This window comes from Stegastes partitus, unplaced genomic scaffold (assembly GCF_000690725.1).
Source record: "Stegastes partitus isolate 25-593 unplaced genomic scaffold, Stegastes_partitus-1.0.2 Scaffold520, whole genome shotgun sequence".
NCBI classification, from domain to species: domain Eukaryota; kingdom Metazoa; phylum Chordata; class Actinopteri; family Pomacentridae; genus Stegastes; species Stegastes partitus.
The window spans coordinates 264233-283242 of record NW_007578251.1 but is presented as its reverse complement, the minus strand read 5'-3'; the positions used below and the strand labels follow the sequence as shown (position 1 = coordinate 283242).

General features: G+C 39.2%; 1 protein-coding gene across 1 annotated transcript in view; it reads right to left on the bottom strand.

The window, feature by feature from the left end:
- Positions 1-17142, bottom strand: part of efr3a (EFR3 homolog A (S. cerevisiae)) — a 153373-nt gene extending 136231 nt beyond the window's left edge. Inside the window, exon 1 of the mRNA XM_008287784.1 lies at positions 16449-17142. Coding sequence (XP_008286006.1) covers positions 16449-16458 — 10 coding nt within the window. The 5' untranslated portion in view covers positions 16459-17142. The remainder of the gene's footprint in view (positions 1-16448) is intronic.
- Positions 17143-19010: the final 1868 nt, after the last annotated feature.

The window sequence follows — 19010 nt, the reverse complement described above, 5'->3', positions numbered from 1 at the left end:
CTCATCGTGTCATTGATTCAGAATCTGTAACGTTTGACAAGTAGATCAAATAATCTCTGTTTATGATGAGTGATTATTTTTTTATTTTTTTAAATTAAGCCATCATGAAAAGTTCCATCTTTGAGCTCATATTAAGCACAAAATTGAAAATGAAGAATTCAACTAATGATATATTTCTAAACCATATGTAGCTGCATGTAATACTAATACAGAACTAAACATATAGAATACTTTATGTTATAATATTTGGTCATGAACGTGAAAAAAAGGTCATTTTTGTTGACTTTTTATCACAGTGGGGTCAGAACATATTGGGCCCCTGAGCAATTTGTGTCCTGGATTCTAGTTAAACTCCAGATTATATGAAAATACATTAAATGTGCTGCTGCTGCTGCTCTCAACAACCCTGTACTGACTGCTATTAACAATCTGCACAGTTTGCACATATTTATTGTAGCATAGTAGTTAAACATTGTGTGTGTTTATATGTAAATTCCTCGTGCATGTGCACATATTTGACCTGAGTCTAAAAATGCTGCATCATGCATTACTGACAGTAGAGAAAGTATTTATCTGCTAAATCACCGAGGCTGACGCGTGAAGCAGTGCAGAGATTTTTCTTGGCTCTGACGAAGGGCGTCGCAGAGGTCAAACAGAAGAAACTTGGCAAACATCTGCACAAATCTGGAAAAAGTCCGACTTCACCAGCTGCTTCATCTGCACGATTACGCTGTTTTAATACGACAAAAACATCAAACTGAATGATTTGAAAATCATCTATCAGCAAATAACAATACTGGTCAAACTGGTGCAACTATTTCCTCTCTTGCTATCTCTGATCTCAGAAAAATAAGCAGAAATACACTTTTTTCAGAGCGTGTTTTGGTTTGAAGAGCAGAGTTCAGCCAACAGGCGTTTCAGGCTGTTCAAACTTTCATACGTGACAGATTCCCACACAGACGCCACAGCTGCTGCTGAGCTTCGATTCATAAAAACAACCATCAGCATCCTGTCGAGGCTCATCGCTCACTTCTTGTGGCAACACGGAATCTGTGCGCTCGCAGCCGATTGGCCCGGAGGCACGTCAGTCGAGCGGAGCCGGGTGTCTGATTGGACGGCCGGCGGGAGTGGGCTTCACACAGGGAGCAGATCAATGGCCGCCGCCGAGACACAAACCTGGACTCTGTCAGCTCCTCTGTTAGCGTCACACAGCAGAGGAGGCTGCTGAGCGTCACAACAACACGGCAGATTAAGAAACAGCCTCCTACCCGACTCGTTGTTCTCTGAATCCATGTCGAGCTGGACGGCCTGCCAGGTGGACCTCCACTCCTCCGCTTCTCCCTCTTTCTGCTGTTTCCAGCCTCGCTCTGCCTCTTCCTCTCTCCCCCCTCCTCACACACTGACACTCATCGCTGACCTTGCAGAGCTCGTGTTTCCCCTCGATGCTGCCGGCAGCAGCAGCAGCAGCAGCAGCAGCAACAGCAGCTGATCTGCTAAAGGCTGCAGGTGAAGCTGCAACGCTGCACAGTCGAGTCCAAAACGCCTAAAAATCCCCTCGGTACCGATTCGTTCCGAGTGCTGAGAGAGAAACACCCTGAAAACACACACACACTGCTGCAGAGACGACACAAATGCTTGTGTGTGTGTTGGGCTGAAGGTGTTTTAATCATCCTGATTGGAGTGTAATTATGCAGATTCACTGCAGCTGAAGGAATTTAGCATTTCTAAAACGTGTGCATGCATGTGTGTGAGTGTGTGAGTGTGTGTGTGTAGTAGTGTGCATCAACATCTGTGTGGGCCTGTGAGGTTGTGTAACAGTGTTTTTTTAATGTGTGTCTCCATCTATGTGAGGACTAATTTTGCTTTCAGACCTTGAACACGAGGATGTTGTGCAAAATTGAGGATCTTTGACAACTAAAAATGTGAACGATTTATTTTCATGATGAACTGGAGGTTGTGAGCTCAGTAATAGTAAAAGACCGTGAAAAGGAAGACTTTTTTTTTTTTAGATTTGGCAATTTTGGACCCTTTTGGAACGCCACATTTCTGAAAATTAAGGATATTTCTGCATATATGATATATTACTTACCTATCGTTAAAACTGCACACACTCTAAATATCCATTGAAATGCCCTTGAGGCTATTTAAGTCAGACATTTTACATTGCACTGCACCTTTATGGCTTCATCTGTATGTCTTGTTAGATCCATTTTATTGTGTTAATACTTGAACTCTCTGCAATTACAATCATGTTCCATCTTAAGCCAAGCTCATTTTTCAGAAAACAAGAATGTTTCAAAAAGGTCAGGCGGACTTTTACAATCTGTGATTTGTAGTAGTGATAACAATTGCTAAAAGGCAACATGAAGACATTTTCAGACAGTGAAGGAACGTGTGTTTTCATTGTTAATGTTTGAAGATTTACGCAGTCTGGATTTTGCAAAATGTCAGTTTTCAGGGGAGAAAAAAAAAATTGTCTGGAAGTCGCATTTTCAAAGTTAGATTCAAGGTTAGACGGCATCCTCACAGGTATAGAATACCCCTGAGAGTGTGTGTGTGTGTGTGTGTGTGTGTGTCACAGATGGCGGCTGCAGATACCATCAGGCTTCACACTAGTCCGACAGCTCAGACACTAATTTTAGAGTCAGTCTGGACAAACACGAATCAAAGCTTAAAAAAAAAAAAAGGCAAACGTTTCTGCATGACTCCTTTCAGTAGACACCGATATGATTCTGTATCTACGAGACACTTTGAAAGAAGAGCACAGTAATATTTTCTCATGAAAAAGCCCTTATATTAAATATTGCACTTTGGTCGAGCCGCTAAACGACGAATCACAGTTCTTTTATTCTATTAGCAGCTACAAACTGAACTAAAGCACACCTCGACTCCTCCATTACTGAATAAACAGCGGAGAGAGTAACTTCCACTCAAGTCCATTAGAAAAGACAAACAGGCTGCTGAACTGAAACTGATGGAAACTGTTTAATAAAAGCCTCACGTCTCCAAACATTCACACTTCTCCATTGAAAGATGTTGTGTTTTTTCCACGACCACGCAGAGGGTCACATAAGTTACTGCTTTCATAACGTGAAAGTCCCCCAGTTTGTGATGTCTGGAGTTTAAAATAGCTCAACGGAACGACCATAAGCATCCAAAAAATGTTGACTTCTGGCCAGAACTCAATGAAAAACTAACAGAGCGAGACGCTCTCGGGGATAATATTAAACTATTTTCTTAACGATCAATTCAAACTCATAAAAAATGTCATCAAAATTGGGACTCTTGCTTTCATTGTGATTCAACAAATGTCTTGTTTTGTCCACAACACAAAGATTTTCAGTTTACTGCCACTGAAGGGCAAGAAACCAGAAAAAAAAACTCACATGTAAGAAGCTTAAAATACATAATTCAGACTTTTTTTTCTCCTAAAAAAACTTCCCAAACTGATAGATTATCAAAATTGTTAGTGAACGATTTAAAATGTTGGCAAACAAATAATCAACTAATCGCTGGAGCTCTAAACACAACAAAGCTGAACGTTGGCGCCACATCCAGCTTTTTCATTCATTAATCCATGTATTAAACTGCAAGAGGCGACAGAACAGCAAACTGTTTTCTGACAGTAAAACCACACGTCTTCTCCATTATCTGTTAAAATATTATTAACTGTCTCAATCATTAATGGCAATTTATTCATGACTAAACGTTGATGCACAACAGTTTTCTTGGCTTTTTATTTGTGTTTTTCTTTTGCAAATGACCAAAAGATGTACATTTTGTGAAACTGCACCGTGAGGGATGGGACGCTGAAGCACAAATTTAACTATATTTAACTATAAACTACTAAACTGTGCTAATTCTAGAACAGATAGAACCAGCACTGAAGCTCTGAACACAGAGCGGACAGTTTCCATCATGCAGCAGACATTCTTTCCACGGATTCACAAACAGCATCTCGCATCCATAAAAGGACAAACTGCAGAGCTGAAGGAATCTCACAGCCAAACATGGACACTCATCCTCACGTATCACACCATTTGTTCCCCTCATTCCCAATTTAGCTGCCAAAAAAAGTCCACTTTAAAACAAAACGCTGAGAATAAATGTATTCTGGGAGATGTAGTAGTTTTAGGAAAAGGGTGACAGTGATGCAGCAGCTCTTGTCTGCAGCACAAATAAGCAGCAAAGAGGCCGCAGTTTATATGAGCAACAAGAGATTTGAACTACTGGTGTTGGTTTGAGTTCTATCCACACAGATTAGCAGTTTAGTATCACACGAGGCTGCAATTCAGGCATTTTATATGCAACAACAGGAAAGTGAATGTCTTCCAGTAATACAATGAGGCTCCTCCTCAGCTACAGACAAAGAATAAACATATTTTCACTCCTCTGGCAAATAAAATCAGTTTTAAACAAGAGCTTTGTGTCTCATGATGATCCAACGGCTGTTTCCAGACACATGTAAGTAAAACACTGAATATGGTTACATTTTTTTAAATGTATTTTTGACATGAGGAAAAAAATAAAAAATAAAAAACATGCTTCCTTACTTTTACTCTGCAGAAAATTTACTATAAACGCCACCAGCAGCCTCAGTATAACCATATTTTTTTATCCACCATTAACTACAGCAGGTTTGACCTCTATAAGAAACGTCAAGTCTGGATTTTTGAAACCTTAATCTGAGATTATTTCTACTGTCTGATGTGCTAATAAAGTATGCTACAGTGGTGAACGTATGCGGAGATCTTAACAAAATCTCAGTCTGGCCTTGCAGGTCTTGAACATTAGTTCCAATGATTAACTGGTAATCAACTAGCTGCTGTCAATAATTAAACTGATAAGGCAGAAGAAGAAGAAGAAGGTCGTGCATGTCATAAAATGTACTGCAGATCAGCTGTAGTACCTGGCTGCTCCACCAAGTGGAGTCTCTTACTGTTTGATACTGTAGAGGCCAGAGGAGGCATCACTCAGACTACAGGAAGTTCATGTTGGCAGCAGAGAGCATTGTGGGGGTTTAGCTACTACAGGGACACCATGACAAAGACTTCTGTGGAGGTTAATGACCTCTAACCAGAGCTCTTGGTTCTATGACCACTCTTGGTCCACAAGTGTTGTTATATCCCAGTGGCTAGGTTGCTAATGTCACTTGACAGAAACAGCAACATGAGCACATAGAGAAATGTCCATCTATTTATCATTATGTAACAACGCTACTGGTTTACAAAAGTGTTAGAATTTGCATCCCTAAATTCAAGCTAAAGACACCCGCACAATGCTAACAAAGGGTATGAGCTTCAGACAAGTATAAATATTTGTATTTCTGAGTGTACTGCAGATTTAAATTTGGTTTCTGTGGCGACATTTCTGCACTGCAATGCAGCAATGACTGGGTTGCCTGAGCTGGAGATGGCAGCAACTGTAGTCAGGAAGGAAGCAACTGCTACGGTAAACAATCAAAGAAAACCCTAGTTTTTGATACTGTACATAAAGAATAAACTTTAGACAAGAAATTACAGTCTGAAAAAGAAAGCAGGTGTCAGCAGTGTTTGCGTCATTACTGTCACTGCCAGAAGGGGGCGACAAAAGATCCAAACTGCAGGTTTAACACATGCATGTCCAGATATTTTTGGCCATGTCACATGTAAACTTCAGTAAAATCAGTTATTCAGTATTGTTGCATTGCTAATGTGACATGTTTTTGCCATCTGAAATGCTGCTTGATTTACAAAAAAAAACTCAAAACACCGTTCACCATCTGAGTATTCTGTTTTAATTTAACATATATGTTTCTATACATCACAATTTCCATCCAACATGTTTTTTTCACCCTGAATGTGGAACAGCCACATCTTTTCTCAGACACTTTACATGCTGCTGCAGGATCGCTGCACCAACACCTGCCAGATGTCGACAGAGACACGAGGAAATATCCGACTACAAAACAGGCCAAAGGAATAGGGTGTAAAATCCTTTCCGAAACGCTAAAAACCAGCGAGCCAAGCGTCGCCCAACAAGCAGACGGAGATAAAAGCTTCCTTGTCTGCAAAGATGCGACCGGCGGAGGAAACAGAGGGAGGCGCATCTCCTTTGAAGTTATATTTAGGCCGAAATCCTCCTTTGCAGAACAAACCGTCTTCCACTGTGCATACAAATCACCGCCAACAACTGAGGCAGGAACCGTCCTGAGAGCACAGGAACCGACTCACAATTGAACCGGCGGAGCTTCAAAACGGCCGGGTTTGATTGACTTTGATTTCCTCTGCTGTTCCACCTGGGACACAGATGCATGTTGGGTAACCAGGTTCTCATCGGACGTGACTTTGAAGGGCTGAACACGCAGAAAATACCCTTTAACACCCACATTTACGACAAGTAGAAACACAGGTCTCGCTTGCTTGCATCTTGCAAAAAAAATTTTAAATTAAATTAAAAAACTGCCAATTCCTGAGAAAAATAATTGGTGAGGATTTAAAGATGCTTTAAAGAAAAATTGTTGAAGTTGTAAAATTTTACATTTTTGCAAGTTTTTGCCTTATTTTTCATTAAGAAAATCCATGAGCTCAACTGGGAGGTCTTGGGTGAATGGAATGACCCATATTAGGTTGGTACCTGATTCTGTCTATATTTGTGTTTCCACAATATTTTTTTTTTAACATTTCGCACAATCAATAGAAAATGTGAAAAAATATAAAAAATATGTGTAGCAAACATTTGTCTTACGACTGATCAGCTGTTCTGTTGTCTAGATGTTTATAAAACATGCTTGAATATTCACAATTTCTCTCTATTTTTGACACACAAGGTTTATTTGTGTCTTCCTCAAAAAAATATTTTGTCAGTATACGAACAGCTCATTATGTTTCCGTCTTCTTCTACTATGTTTATTATGGCCATGTTACCTACAGCGCCCCCTCCTGGTGAGACTACGCAGCAGAGTTTATTTGCTTCAATACAGTTAAAAAAATTTTTTGAAGTCTTATTCACATTTTCCATTCTGTTTTTTTTTTTTTTTTTTTTGTGCGATTTCAAAAATGTGCTTCACATGAAACATCATCAGGTTAAAACCTTCACAGTTCTAATGTGCAGATTTTGTGCCCCAACAAAGAACTGCTCTAGATGTGGACATCTATGTCTCCATAACAACCAGATAAAATCAGCTACATTAGGAAGATCATGTGATCAAATAAATAAATAGATAAATAAATAAATAAAAATAATTCTGTTTTTGTTTTTTAAACTATAACAATAGTAATAATAAATATAATAATTAAAAAAAAAAAAACAGGAAAACTGCCAGTAAGAGCGACAGGAAAAAATAAATATATAAATGGTGGAATATTGTGATTAAAAACCAATGAAAATAAAAACAATTACCTGTAAAATAAAAATATTTTCAGTGGATCTAAATACAGTAAAACAGCGTAATTTTACAGTCACACATAGTTGTAAGATAAAAATACAGATTTTTGACTGGGACACCATTTACATGTTTGGCCTAATTTTCGTTCTGTTTTGGGTTTTTTTTTATGTGTTCTTTTAGAGTCATGTAAATGAACATATTAATACTAAGAACTAAACCAGATGTGATGAATTACACACCTCTGCACTGCATGCTCATTCAGTTTCTCAACACAAATAAATGTGGTTACCCGAACTACACAAAGCACAAGTGACTGACAGAAAACAAGACAAAATATGATGTAATATGCAACTTGTCTGACAAATGCAGTAAATAAGAAAGTGCTGGAGTTTTATAGTGAAACAGACCCACAGCACCTCCCCCAACACGGCAGGAAATGATCACACCACCATGAACTACAACGTAAAGGCTTGTTGAGCTTCAGGGAAAGTGAGCAGAGGTTCTGCATCACACTGTAAAAAGGCCACAAAATAAATAATTGTTCAGAGCTTCATCTAGTAGCTCAGAGGGTCACAGCGTTGGTCGCTCTGCAGCATCAGGAAAACACAGTTTTTACAATCTGGGTTTGTGTGTGCAGGAAATAAAGCTCGATGCTCCGTCGCTGCAGACCAGAGTTCTCATGTTTAGCAGAGTCTGTTTGTAGTTAAGGCGGATTAAAGCTCACACCAATCGATCATTGTGTGTATTTTCACGCCCCTCATTTACATATTATTTAGGAACTTATTTAGAAAATTAAACAGTCCTTTTTCAAAGTGGCTCCAAATATGAAGATTTGCTGTTTGCTTGTATAGTGGGACACGTTTTTATTCTGACTTTTAGTCATCTATAACTTACAACTTAGAGTACTACACATAGTTGTTACAGTCCAGTGTCGATTAAATACAAGTTCTGGTTCAGACGGTACTGAATCGGTCCTGCTGACATCCCTCCTCTCTGCCTTGGATACCTACTGTCCAGCTGACTGTGTTTAATTTATCTTTGTCTGAAGACTGATCAGAGAAATCCTTCACTCTGACTTCTACTCCTTTATGATTCAATTTTCTGCTGATTGCTGACTTCAGCGACTACAAAAGGCACCAAATGGTGATAAAACAGCAGCACTGCATTTATTATTTTTTTTAGTTTTGGTTTGGGAAAAACAATCACATTGTTTTTTCTAGGCACCACGATGAAGCTGAATAGTGCTGCTTTTCTTTTCTTTGATTTTTTGAAACACCTGCAGCGCCAATGAATGAAAATCTGTACAAGAAATTCCACAAAACGTCACTTTAACTTTCTGAACGCCAAAATTACACAATTTATCAGAGCCAGAAACTGTAAAACCTGAAAGAATTGTCTGATGTTCAACTTTACAACTGTCCTTGAACTAATCGTGCCTCATTCGCTCAGGAAAAGGTATTAAATCTAAGGGTTAAATCCGGATATTTCACAAAAATCATTTAATTTGATGTTTATTGCAAATTTCACGTAAAAATGTAAAGTTTTGCGCTCCTCAGCTGTGATCAACAGTTTTACATTTGGAGTTTTGTAGGTGAACTGTAGGCAGCGTTTTGAGAAAAATCAAACCCACTGGATCAATAAAATAAATGCAGCATGGCTCAGAAACAGTGAACAGAGAAGCAAGTTGTTGAAGATACATTCAGCATGGTGAAACATCTTTCTACGGCCGATGAGCAGAGTAGAGAGGAAACGTCTGTAGAGGCTGAAAACATGGAAATAGTTCAATATCTGTAGTACGAGAAGCCTCATTTGTTTTCCAGTGTCTGTGGACACTTCAACATTCATTTGGACTTGTTTATGATTTCTGTCATTTTAACTGTCACACTGACAGGAGACATTTCTGAGTTCTCTCTCCTTCTTCATGGTTGTTCTGTTTCCATAGAGGAGCAGGACTTTATATTTGAATGAAAAATAAACCACAGTGAGGAAAAACTGGGGTTCAGACAGTTAAATATAAGCTCTACACTTGGGGGAAGAGGAAGTTTGAGGACAGAAACGAGGAGGATTGAAGCAGATCCTGAAGGTCTCCGCAAAATAAGAGTGAAAATGAAAGTATTTCCCAGCAGGAATCCTTGCGACCTCCGTTTATCGCTGCTTATTGCACCATGAGCTGATCTGACTCCTGGTTCGGCAGCAGCTCTGACTGACGGCAGCGACGGCGGGTTTGTCCTACATAATGACTTAATTGAGGTGGTTAACACTTTGAGGATAATGAGAGCCTCTGGAGCACAACAGACCCAGGAGTGAAGCTCCGAAATAGATCAACACACACTCTGGAAATCAGTGTCGAGCATAAATAGCAGCGGCACTAAACGAAGCTGAACCAGGTCTGTTGGCTTCCTGACTCTGTACGAACCAAACGCACCGGATCCATCGCTGTGGTCGGACGCTGCTGCACGTTTGTTTTATTTACATCAACAGAAACCTGGAAAACCAGAATTAAACCGAACACAGTGTTTATTCTGCTTCACTTGCTCACATCTCTTTAGAGTATCGGGGCCAGTTTTCACTACATCTAAGTTCAAATGCTGATTTTTTTTTGCTGAATACATTGTCAATCTAACCAAGAACTGCTCCAAATTTGAACATCTATATCTCCATAACAACCAGGTAAAAATCAGCCACATCAGAAACATCATGTGATCAAAGGTGTTTAAATCCTTCTATATGTGCTCTTAAAAAGAAATCCCGTAAAAGAAAAACACAATAGAGCCAAACTGTAAAACTGAACTGCACGAATCAGTAAATATATCAGTAATTTTCCTTAAAACAATTATATCTCCAGTAGATTTAATGCACATGTTGTATATGAACATATAAAAATATAAATTTTAGTGGATGTTGTTCGACACTATTTTGTGATTTTACTTGATATCAAACAGAATTTAACTAAACAGTAAAAAATCTGCAAAATAAACATTAAAAACTACAATACGCATCACTTTTGAATCCTTATGAATGAATATTGAATATTTCCGATTTTTCTTTTAATTAACAGCAAATATCTGAAATTTTAATTACAATACAATAAAAAAAAAAAGAACAAAATTATAAAAAGGAGGAGTTTTTATTCGTTACAGCTTTGGCCTGTTTTTTTTTGTTTGGTTGTTTGTTTTACAGTCAACATGTAAATTAATTCTGTTTTCTGTCAATCATGTGTAGTTTAACAAAACAGGGAAAATCTATTTAATAAGTACACATCTCTTTTTCAAAAAAGTGGCTAAAACTGTTCCAGTGTGTTTGGGTTGGTTGTGGAAAATACTACAGAGGAACAACAGCAACCAGGAGATGTTCTTAACTGCACAACAAGAAACTGTAGAAACGCCTGGAGTTCATCAGCAAGGTAAATTTAACAAATACATGCTCATACTTAGCTGCTTTCTGTTGGACACTCTAGTCTGCAGGTCACTCATGCACACGTTTAACACTATCCAACACACAGACACACACTGGGCCGCTGCAGCCCATCAGGGATCGATGCTGAAGGCGTCACATTACCGCTAATGTAATCAGCACTTTACCACTGGGAGTAATTACAGAGCAGACAGGAGGCCTGCAGGGATGCAGAGTCCTTGAAGCTGCAGATGCTTCGTCTGCGGCGAAATGCCACCGTGCAGACACGTCGGCGGCCCCAAACACCACCTGCACCTCCAGACAACGAGCGCGTCTGCAGGGGGAGGCTTTCTGGGCCGCGCACTCTCATCCCTCATCCTCCTCGGCTCGCCGGCCAACTGGGTTTGTAGGGGAGAAGCGCTGTGCAGTAAACGGCAGCTGGTTACCTGCCAGAGCAGCTGCTGCAGGAGAAGAAAGAAGGCGAGGGCGCCCAAAGTCCAAGTTTCCAGAAATAGAAACTCACATGATGCTTTCTGCTGGAGCCTCGTTTCAGGCGAGAGTTTCTGCAGCTCCACTGGGCTCAAGTTCAAGATTAAAGAGGTGGAAATCAGGACAGAGGGACAGAAAAATCGGAGGATATTTCACCGGATTCTACTGGTACCAGTGTTTTAAGGGCTGATATTAGAAATCAAGGATAACTGATAGACATTAAATATTACAAATGATCAGCATGCGACAGCAGGATCCTGTCATTTATCACTAGAACACTTTAATAGTGAGGATATGGGTTCATACAGGTTCCTTCTGCTCAACCATCTCTAAATATGCTTGAAATGTATTCATAAAACACTACAAATATTGAAAAATGTATCTGTGTACTCTCAGATTAACAAAACAAATACGTTGAGATCTGCCCGTCAACTCACTTTCAGCAGAAACTTCTCTCACATTGAAATTTGAGCTTGTTTGAACAACAATATCTCAGGTACTATTAAAGATAAAAAAAAACTAAAAATCTCACTGTTATTTCTCATCATGTTATTGATTCAGAGTCTGTAATACTGGACAAGTAGAACAAATAGTCGTTGATTATGGGTGAGTTAAAATATGAATCATGAAAACTTCTGTCTTTGAGCTCATATTACATACTTGTATCAAAAAGAATTGATAAAGCAGAAGTCAACTAGTGCTCATTCCTGAACCATATGTAGCTGCATGTGACAATAAAACAAAACTAAACATGTAGAATACTTTTATTATGAAATACTTGGTGAAACTAAATGACAGGAGAAGTTATTTTAGTTTAATTTTCATAACTAATTGCGCAAGTTTGACAAGTTGCAGCACGGAAACAAAATATTGATCCAGTTCTGGAGTTGAAAATGGTTTTTCAAATATAATTTAAAAGGTGTTTTTCCTTTTTAATATGGACGTATTTTTGGGCTACAGGGTGGTGCAGTTGGTAGCACTGTTGCCTCACAGCAAGAAGGTCGCCGGTTCGCGTCCCGGTGGGGGACATGTTCTCCCCGTGCAGCGTGGGTTCTCTCCAGGTTCTCCGGCTTCCTCCCACACAGTCCAAAAACATGTTAAGGTTAATTGGTGATTCTAAATTGTCCGTAGGTGTGAATGTGAGTGTGCTTGGTTGTCTGTCTCTAAGTGTAGCCCTGTGATAGACTGGTGACCTGTCCAGGGTGTCCCCTGCCTTCACCCTGAGTCAGCTGGGATAGACTCCAGCCCCCCATGACCCTAGTGAGGATTAAGCGGTGTATAGATGATGGATGGATGGACGGATTCTTCATTTTCAAACCCTGCAGTCATGACAGGTGAACAGAAATGGCTTGTCATACCTGCTCGATCATTTACAAAAGTTCAATGAAAACGACTCTTTTCTCTTCAAGTATCTCATATTTAAAGTATTCTGTATGTTTGGTTTTGTGTTATTGTGACGTGCAGCTACACGTGGTTCAGAAAACGTCACTAGTTCACTTCTGCTTTATCGGGTTTGTTTGTTAACTTGAACTCAAAGATGGAACTTGTTAATGTTTTGTCATATTTCAACTCACCCAAGATTATTTGATCTACATGTCCAGTATGACAGATTCTGAATCGATGACATGATGAGAAATAACAGTGAACATTTCAGGTTTTTATCTTTAATTGTTGCTGAGATATTGTTGTTCAAACAGCCTCAAATTTCAATGTGAGAAAAAACCTTCAGAAAGTGGGTCGACTAACATTTAAAGATATATAGAAAGTATTTCAATCTACGTTTTCATAAACATCCGTACTTTATGGCAACAATTTATTGCATTACTTGTTTTCCAGACTGTTCCAGGTTAAACTGTTGCTGCCTCCTAACTTAGCTGCTGGCCGTTAGCGTAGCTTTAGTCACTGGGAAATCTACTAATGTCCTGATTTGTGACGATGTTTGTGCTTCTTGTTCAGTTTTTGCTAGAACAGACAGTTAATCTGACTGTAGAAAGAATCCTAGCCCTTTAGTCATCATCGTGCTGCTTGTGTTTCGTTGCTCTAACAGTTGGTGTAATGCAGCAGCTGATCAGTCACACACACAGACAACAGAGAACTTATGAATTAAAACTCTCTGATTAACTCCACCTACACCAGGCTGACAACAAAACCCTTCGGCTTGTCAGAGAAGATCAGAGGAACTGTGCACCCACCAGCAGATACTGCATCACCAAAATACAACACGGTAACTCCACCACAACGAGCATTACTGTCGAGGCTTGCAGAGAACTAACTTCTGCTTTCAGTCGGACAGAAATGAGTCATGCGGTGAATGTGGAAATCAGTTCTCTCATACTCTTTGTTTAGCTCGAGTCTTTTTCTGAATCTCTACGGCGAAGAAAGAAAAGTTAACGTGACCCAAACTCAAGTTTAAAAAAGCAGCTGAATGTAGTGATTTAAATCTGCATCATTCTCTCCTTATATCCTGTGAGCTGGAATCTATCTGAGAATAATAATTTCTTTTTTTTTTTAAAAGATAGAAAAATCATTCTGCTGGATTCTGTTAGACTGACCTGTTTCTTAGATTTCCTGACAGACTCTGCGGCGTCCCTGCAGAGTTTATTCATTTCACTGATGCTCTAAAATGCAAAATATTCCAGAAATTTAATGACATGGAAATCAGGTGTTTGGCTCTTTGTGCACAGGTGTATGTTAAGGATTATAGAAAAGCCTTTCGGGGGTGAGCATGCAGAAATCTGTTATTTTTTCTGTCATTTCTGACTATTTCATGAATTAAAAATGTCTATTTTTCTCAACAAAACTGCATAAAAACACATATATTACTTTAAAATCTCTTATGTTTCCATTGGGAAGCCTCTAAAATCTCTTTGTAAGGTGACAAAAATTCTTTTAAGCAGGAAAAAAAAACCTGATTTTAGGCTTTCAAATGCAAATTACTCCAGAAACTATCGTCTGCACACAGTAGCTTTTTCTCAGCATTTCAGTTGTTGGAACAAAACAACACAACAACTCAGAGGCAAAACTAAAGATTGTAAGTGAAGCACAAAACTGTTAAATTCTTGTCCATTTGTTCCACTTTCCACTTCTAAACTTGCAAAAACTCACCGCAGCATTCGTGAAAGTGAACTTGTGTCCACTTGTTGGCATTTATTTTCATTGTCGATTAATCTGTTGGGTATTTTCTTGACTATCTGATCAATTGTTTAGTCCATGAAATGTACGGCAATTGAGAAGATAGCATCAGCTCAAGATGACATCCTAAAAAGTGTCTTGTTTTGTCATAAAAGAGGAATCAATTTTTAAAAATAGCCATATTTAAGAAGTGGTAATTAGAGAATTAAAGCTTTGTTTTCTGCAAAAATACCTCAAACACGTTAATCATTGATCAAAATAGTTGACAGTTAATCAATTAGTTGATTAAACGTTGCAGTTCTGCTATTTGTACACTTCTTTTTATATCTACAGACAGTATGCAGCTGTCAATTCACACTTTCATTTCAGGACATGAGATAAAATCAGTCCTGCAAAACCACAAACTTTCCAGTAACAAGCCAAAGAGAGAGAAGAAGCATTAAACATGTTGGCCATTTGTATATTCATGTAGTTAAAGTAGCTGCACAATCAAATACTAGAAGCAGCCGAGGATGCCGGTTGTTGTTTTGCTGCAGGATAATAAGTTTATTATGAGGGGTTGTATAATTTTACAGCTTAGCCTGCGATGCTAAGCTAACGCCCACAGTCTCACATTATGACCTGTTTTGACTCGGACACGTGAGTAGACTCCACCTGACCGTACAGGTGTGATCTCACCTGACAACAAGCGACAGGGAGTGGTAATGAACAATAACTGTACAAATCCTCCTGAGGCACATGCACACTCGAAAATCAGAAACGGCCCTAAACGCTGCGTCCAAACTGCAACTTAACAGCTCTTTCTGTCTTTTACTGATCTGTCTTGCACCACATAGTTTCCACGAATAAAAAAAAAGAAAACACAGAAACGCTGAGAAATTTCTCAATAAAAGGGCTGAAACCTGCTGACATGACCTCTGCGGCCCGGCTGGAAGCTTTATTAACGAACTGCTTTTATTAGCAGCAGCAGTTTGCAGCACAACAGAGTCCAATATTTTCAAAGCTGGAACAATAAGTTTAGTCAGAAGCACAAACTTTTGACTTCAGCGAGTTTTCAGATGAACTGCAGTTCATCAATGGAATAAGCAAATAAATGCAGCATGGCTCAGAAACAGTGAACAGAGGAGCACGTTGTTGGAGATACATTCAGCATGGTGAAACATCTTTCTACAGCTGATGAGGAAACATCTGTAGAGGCTGGAAATAGTTCAGTATCTGTAGTATGTGGAGACAAAACGACCATAAAAGAGACACAACATGACAAAAACGACACACAAAGGAAGAAAAACAAGGCACAAAACGACTAACAAACATGAGACAAAGCAACACAAAATGACAAACAAGGACACAAAACAGTTCTACGGTTGTGTACAGGTTGTAAAAATCTTAACACTTAAGTATGTGAAGAGTTAATTTGCAAAAACTCCATTTTGTAGAGTTTCATAAAACCTTTTGTTGTCGTTTGCTTGAGATAATATCAATCAAACTGAAGCTGAGTGGATTTGACTCAGAAGACATGACATAATAGAGATAACTTAAGTTTGATATTGTATCAGGTAGATGATGGGAAATTTGGTTTTCTGAAGGTTTGTGAAGATGGAGTAATCTGTTTCTGCAATTTAACTCTTCATACATATACATACATAGCATGTAGGGCCCTGTTGGTCACATGTTGATGACATTTTTGATTTTTTTTAAGGGAATAAATCAGAGAAATGCATGTTGTTTTCTGTTTTGTTGTTGTATGATTCTAACAGAAGACATTTCTGAGTTCTCCTCCACACACGTGCACAACTTTACGTGAAACAGTGAAGAAAACCGTGACAGAAACAAAAACGAGCTGCTCGGAGTTCACAGGGTTAAACATGAAATCATCCATCTATCAGGACTCCAGGTGACTCCTAAAATTCCACACTCAAGCACCGTCCCTGAACGCACCACTGCACTTTTTTTTATAACTCCATTCCTCCGCCGTTGTTTTTAGACACCACCACCACCAGTGACATTAAACGCCCCGCAGCGCTTCAGCCCTCCACCATGTCAGCACACACCGACACTCAGGACTTACCGGCGGGCATCCTGCTGCTAACGAACCGCGGTGCTCCGGTCCGCTCAGTTAGCCTCCATGTAGCTGCTGCTGCGGCGGCTCCGCTTCACCTGCTCTCCGGTTCTCCGGCTCTGGAACACAGAACCACCCCGGTTGAGACGCGTTGAAAGGCGGCGGCGGAGAGACCCAAGAACTCCGGTACCGGACTGGAGCCTCCCGCCGTGACAGCGCTCCGACCGGCCGTTAACAGTGGAGGAGTTAGCTCCTGTCAAGCTAACGGAGGTTCGGTGAGACGTCGGGAGACACACGCTTGAACGTACCTGCAGACGGTGAACGGCGCCGTTAACTCATCACCGTCCGCTTCCGGATTCCCTCAACGCGGAAGTGTTTCTGCGCTGCGGCGGCTCCGCTCCGACATATGCTCCGGGGACGGGAGCTAATTATAGCCGCCTGCGGCAAGGTGCGCCCGGCCACATGACCGGGGCTGCCCGCTGTCCGAGGACACAACACACACAGTACACACTCCAGACAACACAACGTCCACAACATACACAACACAAGTTAGTTTATCATCTGTTTTAGTGTGCTGCGTTCACAAACATGTTCAGGGGCGTAAATTCACTGGACCCTGAAGGTGTCAAACTCCTGGTAACATTTTTTATTTTTATTTCTAGTAATATAAAATATTTTGATTATTTTTTGAATATTTTTGCTATATTTTATTTTATTATGTATTATTTTAAATATTGTTATTCTAAGTTTGTTTTTTTTTTTTAATAAAATGAAAATTGGTGCATTAATTAACAAGGAAATATAACAAAATAAAAATATCCATCCATCCATTATCTATACACTGCTTAATCCTCACGAGGGTCATGGGGGGCTGGAGTCTATCCCAGCTGACTCAGGGTGAAGGCAGGGGACACCCTGGACAGGTCACCAGTCTATCACAGGGCTACGCTTAGAGACAGACAACCAAGCACACTCACATTCACACCTACGGACAATTTAGAATCACCAATTAACCTCAACATGGTTTTGGACTGTGTGGGAGGAAGCTGGAGAACCCGGAGAGAACCCACGCTGCACGGGGAGAACATGGAGACTCCACGCAGAAAGATGCTGGGTGTCCTCACCGGGATGTGAACAGAGGACCTTAAAATAAAATTATAAAAAATGAAGCAAAAATATTAGAATATTTTGCCTATTTATATACAGTAAAATTGATTTGAAATGAAAAAGAATAAATATAATTTATTTTTTAAAATACAGATTTTTTTTTAAAGGGGGGATGGTTTGCCATTTTCAATCCTTTCTTATACAAATAATTACACATATCTGTAAAACTATTTGCATTTCTGCTGATTTAAATAAAGTGTTACACCACCGCTATTTGTAAAAACACGTCGTCAAGAACGAGTTCCCATTTGTTAAAAGACAGATTATTTGTTGTAGACATTATTCACAGTGTTGGTCTCTTCTGTCCTTACAGTCGGCATGTAATCTGTTTTCTGAAATTTTACTAGATGATGTCTGTAATGTCACACACAAGAAAATCTGGGGAAAAAAACTGAAAAGGGCAATTTTTATATTGATTGATTGATTGATTCTTAGACATGCTATAGTGTCATAAAGGCATAGTAAATACATTTTTAAAATCCTGAGTATTTTTTACAGTCAAACATTGTGAAAGCATAAAACACATTTATTTGTTTATTTATTTATTTATTAATATTTGTGTTGTGTGATTCTACTAATTATTAACTGTAATTTCACAATAAAAAGGAAACTCTCTGAAATAAATTTTTTCAGTAAAATGTTGCAAACGTTTGTAAAAAAATCCACATTTTTGCAGTGGACATTTTTTTTAAACAGTTTTTGCCTGTTTTTTTGTTTGTTTGTTTGTTTTGTTTGGTTTGGGTTTTTTTTTTTTTTTTGCAGTCCGGATGTAAATTAATACTTTCTCTGATTCTACAAGTTGTTATGTGTAATTTAACAAAACAGAGAAAATCTAACATAATAACATTATGAACTAAATTGAGACACTGTTAAAAAATCTTTTTCTTTTTCTATAATGTTTACATTGATAGTCAGATGAAATCATGATATGTGAATATATATGTGGGTACAGGACGAACTGTGCAGCTTGATTCTGGGCTCTAAATAAAACAGCATGATAACAGAAAGCTCCCACACAGAGCTCAGAGTTTCTGTTCTGCCTGTTGACAGCAGTCAGTCAGACGCCTTTGTTCTGGTGGAAACTTGTAAAAATAGACGTTTTCCTCCTGTATGTTGTAGACGCTCAGTGATCATGTGTTCAGACATTCATTGCATTTCTGTTTTCACTGCAGTGAGCGATAACGAGGAACTGATGATCCAGATGTACAGAAATCTGATTCTTTATGTCTTTGCTGCATCGATTTATGGCTGAAAACAGGCACCAGAGGTTTGTGATATGAAGCAGGATTTAAAGGTTAGTGCTGTAACTTCAGGTTTTCACTTCGATGACGGCGGTTCACGTCTCACAGATACATCACCATGGTAACCGCTGCATTTTCTGCATCAATTTATGGAAAACATGAA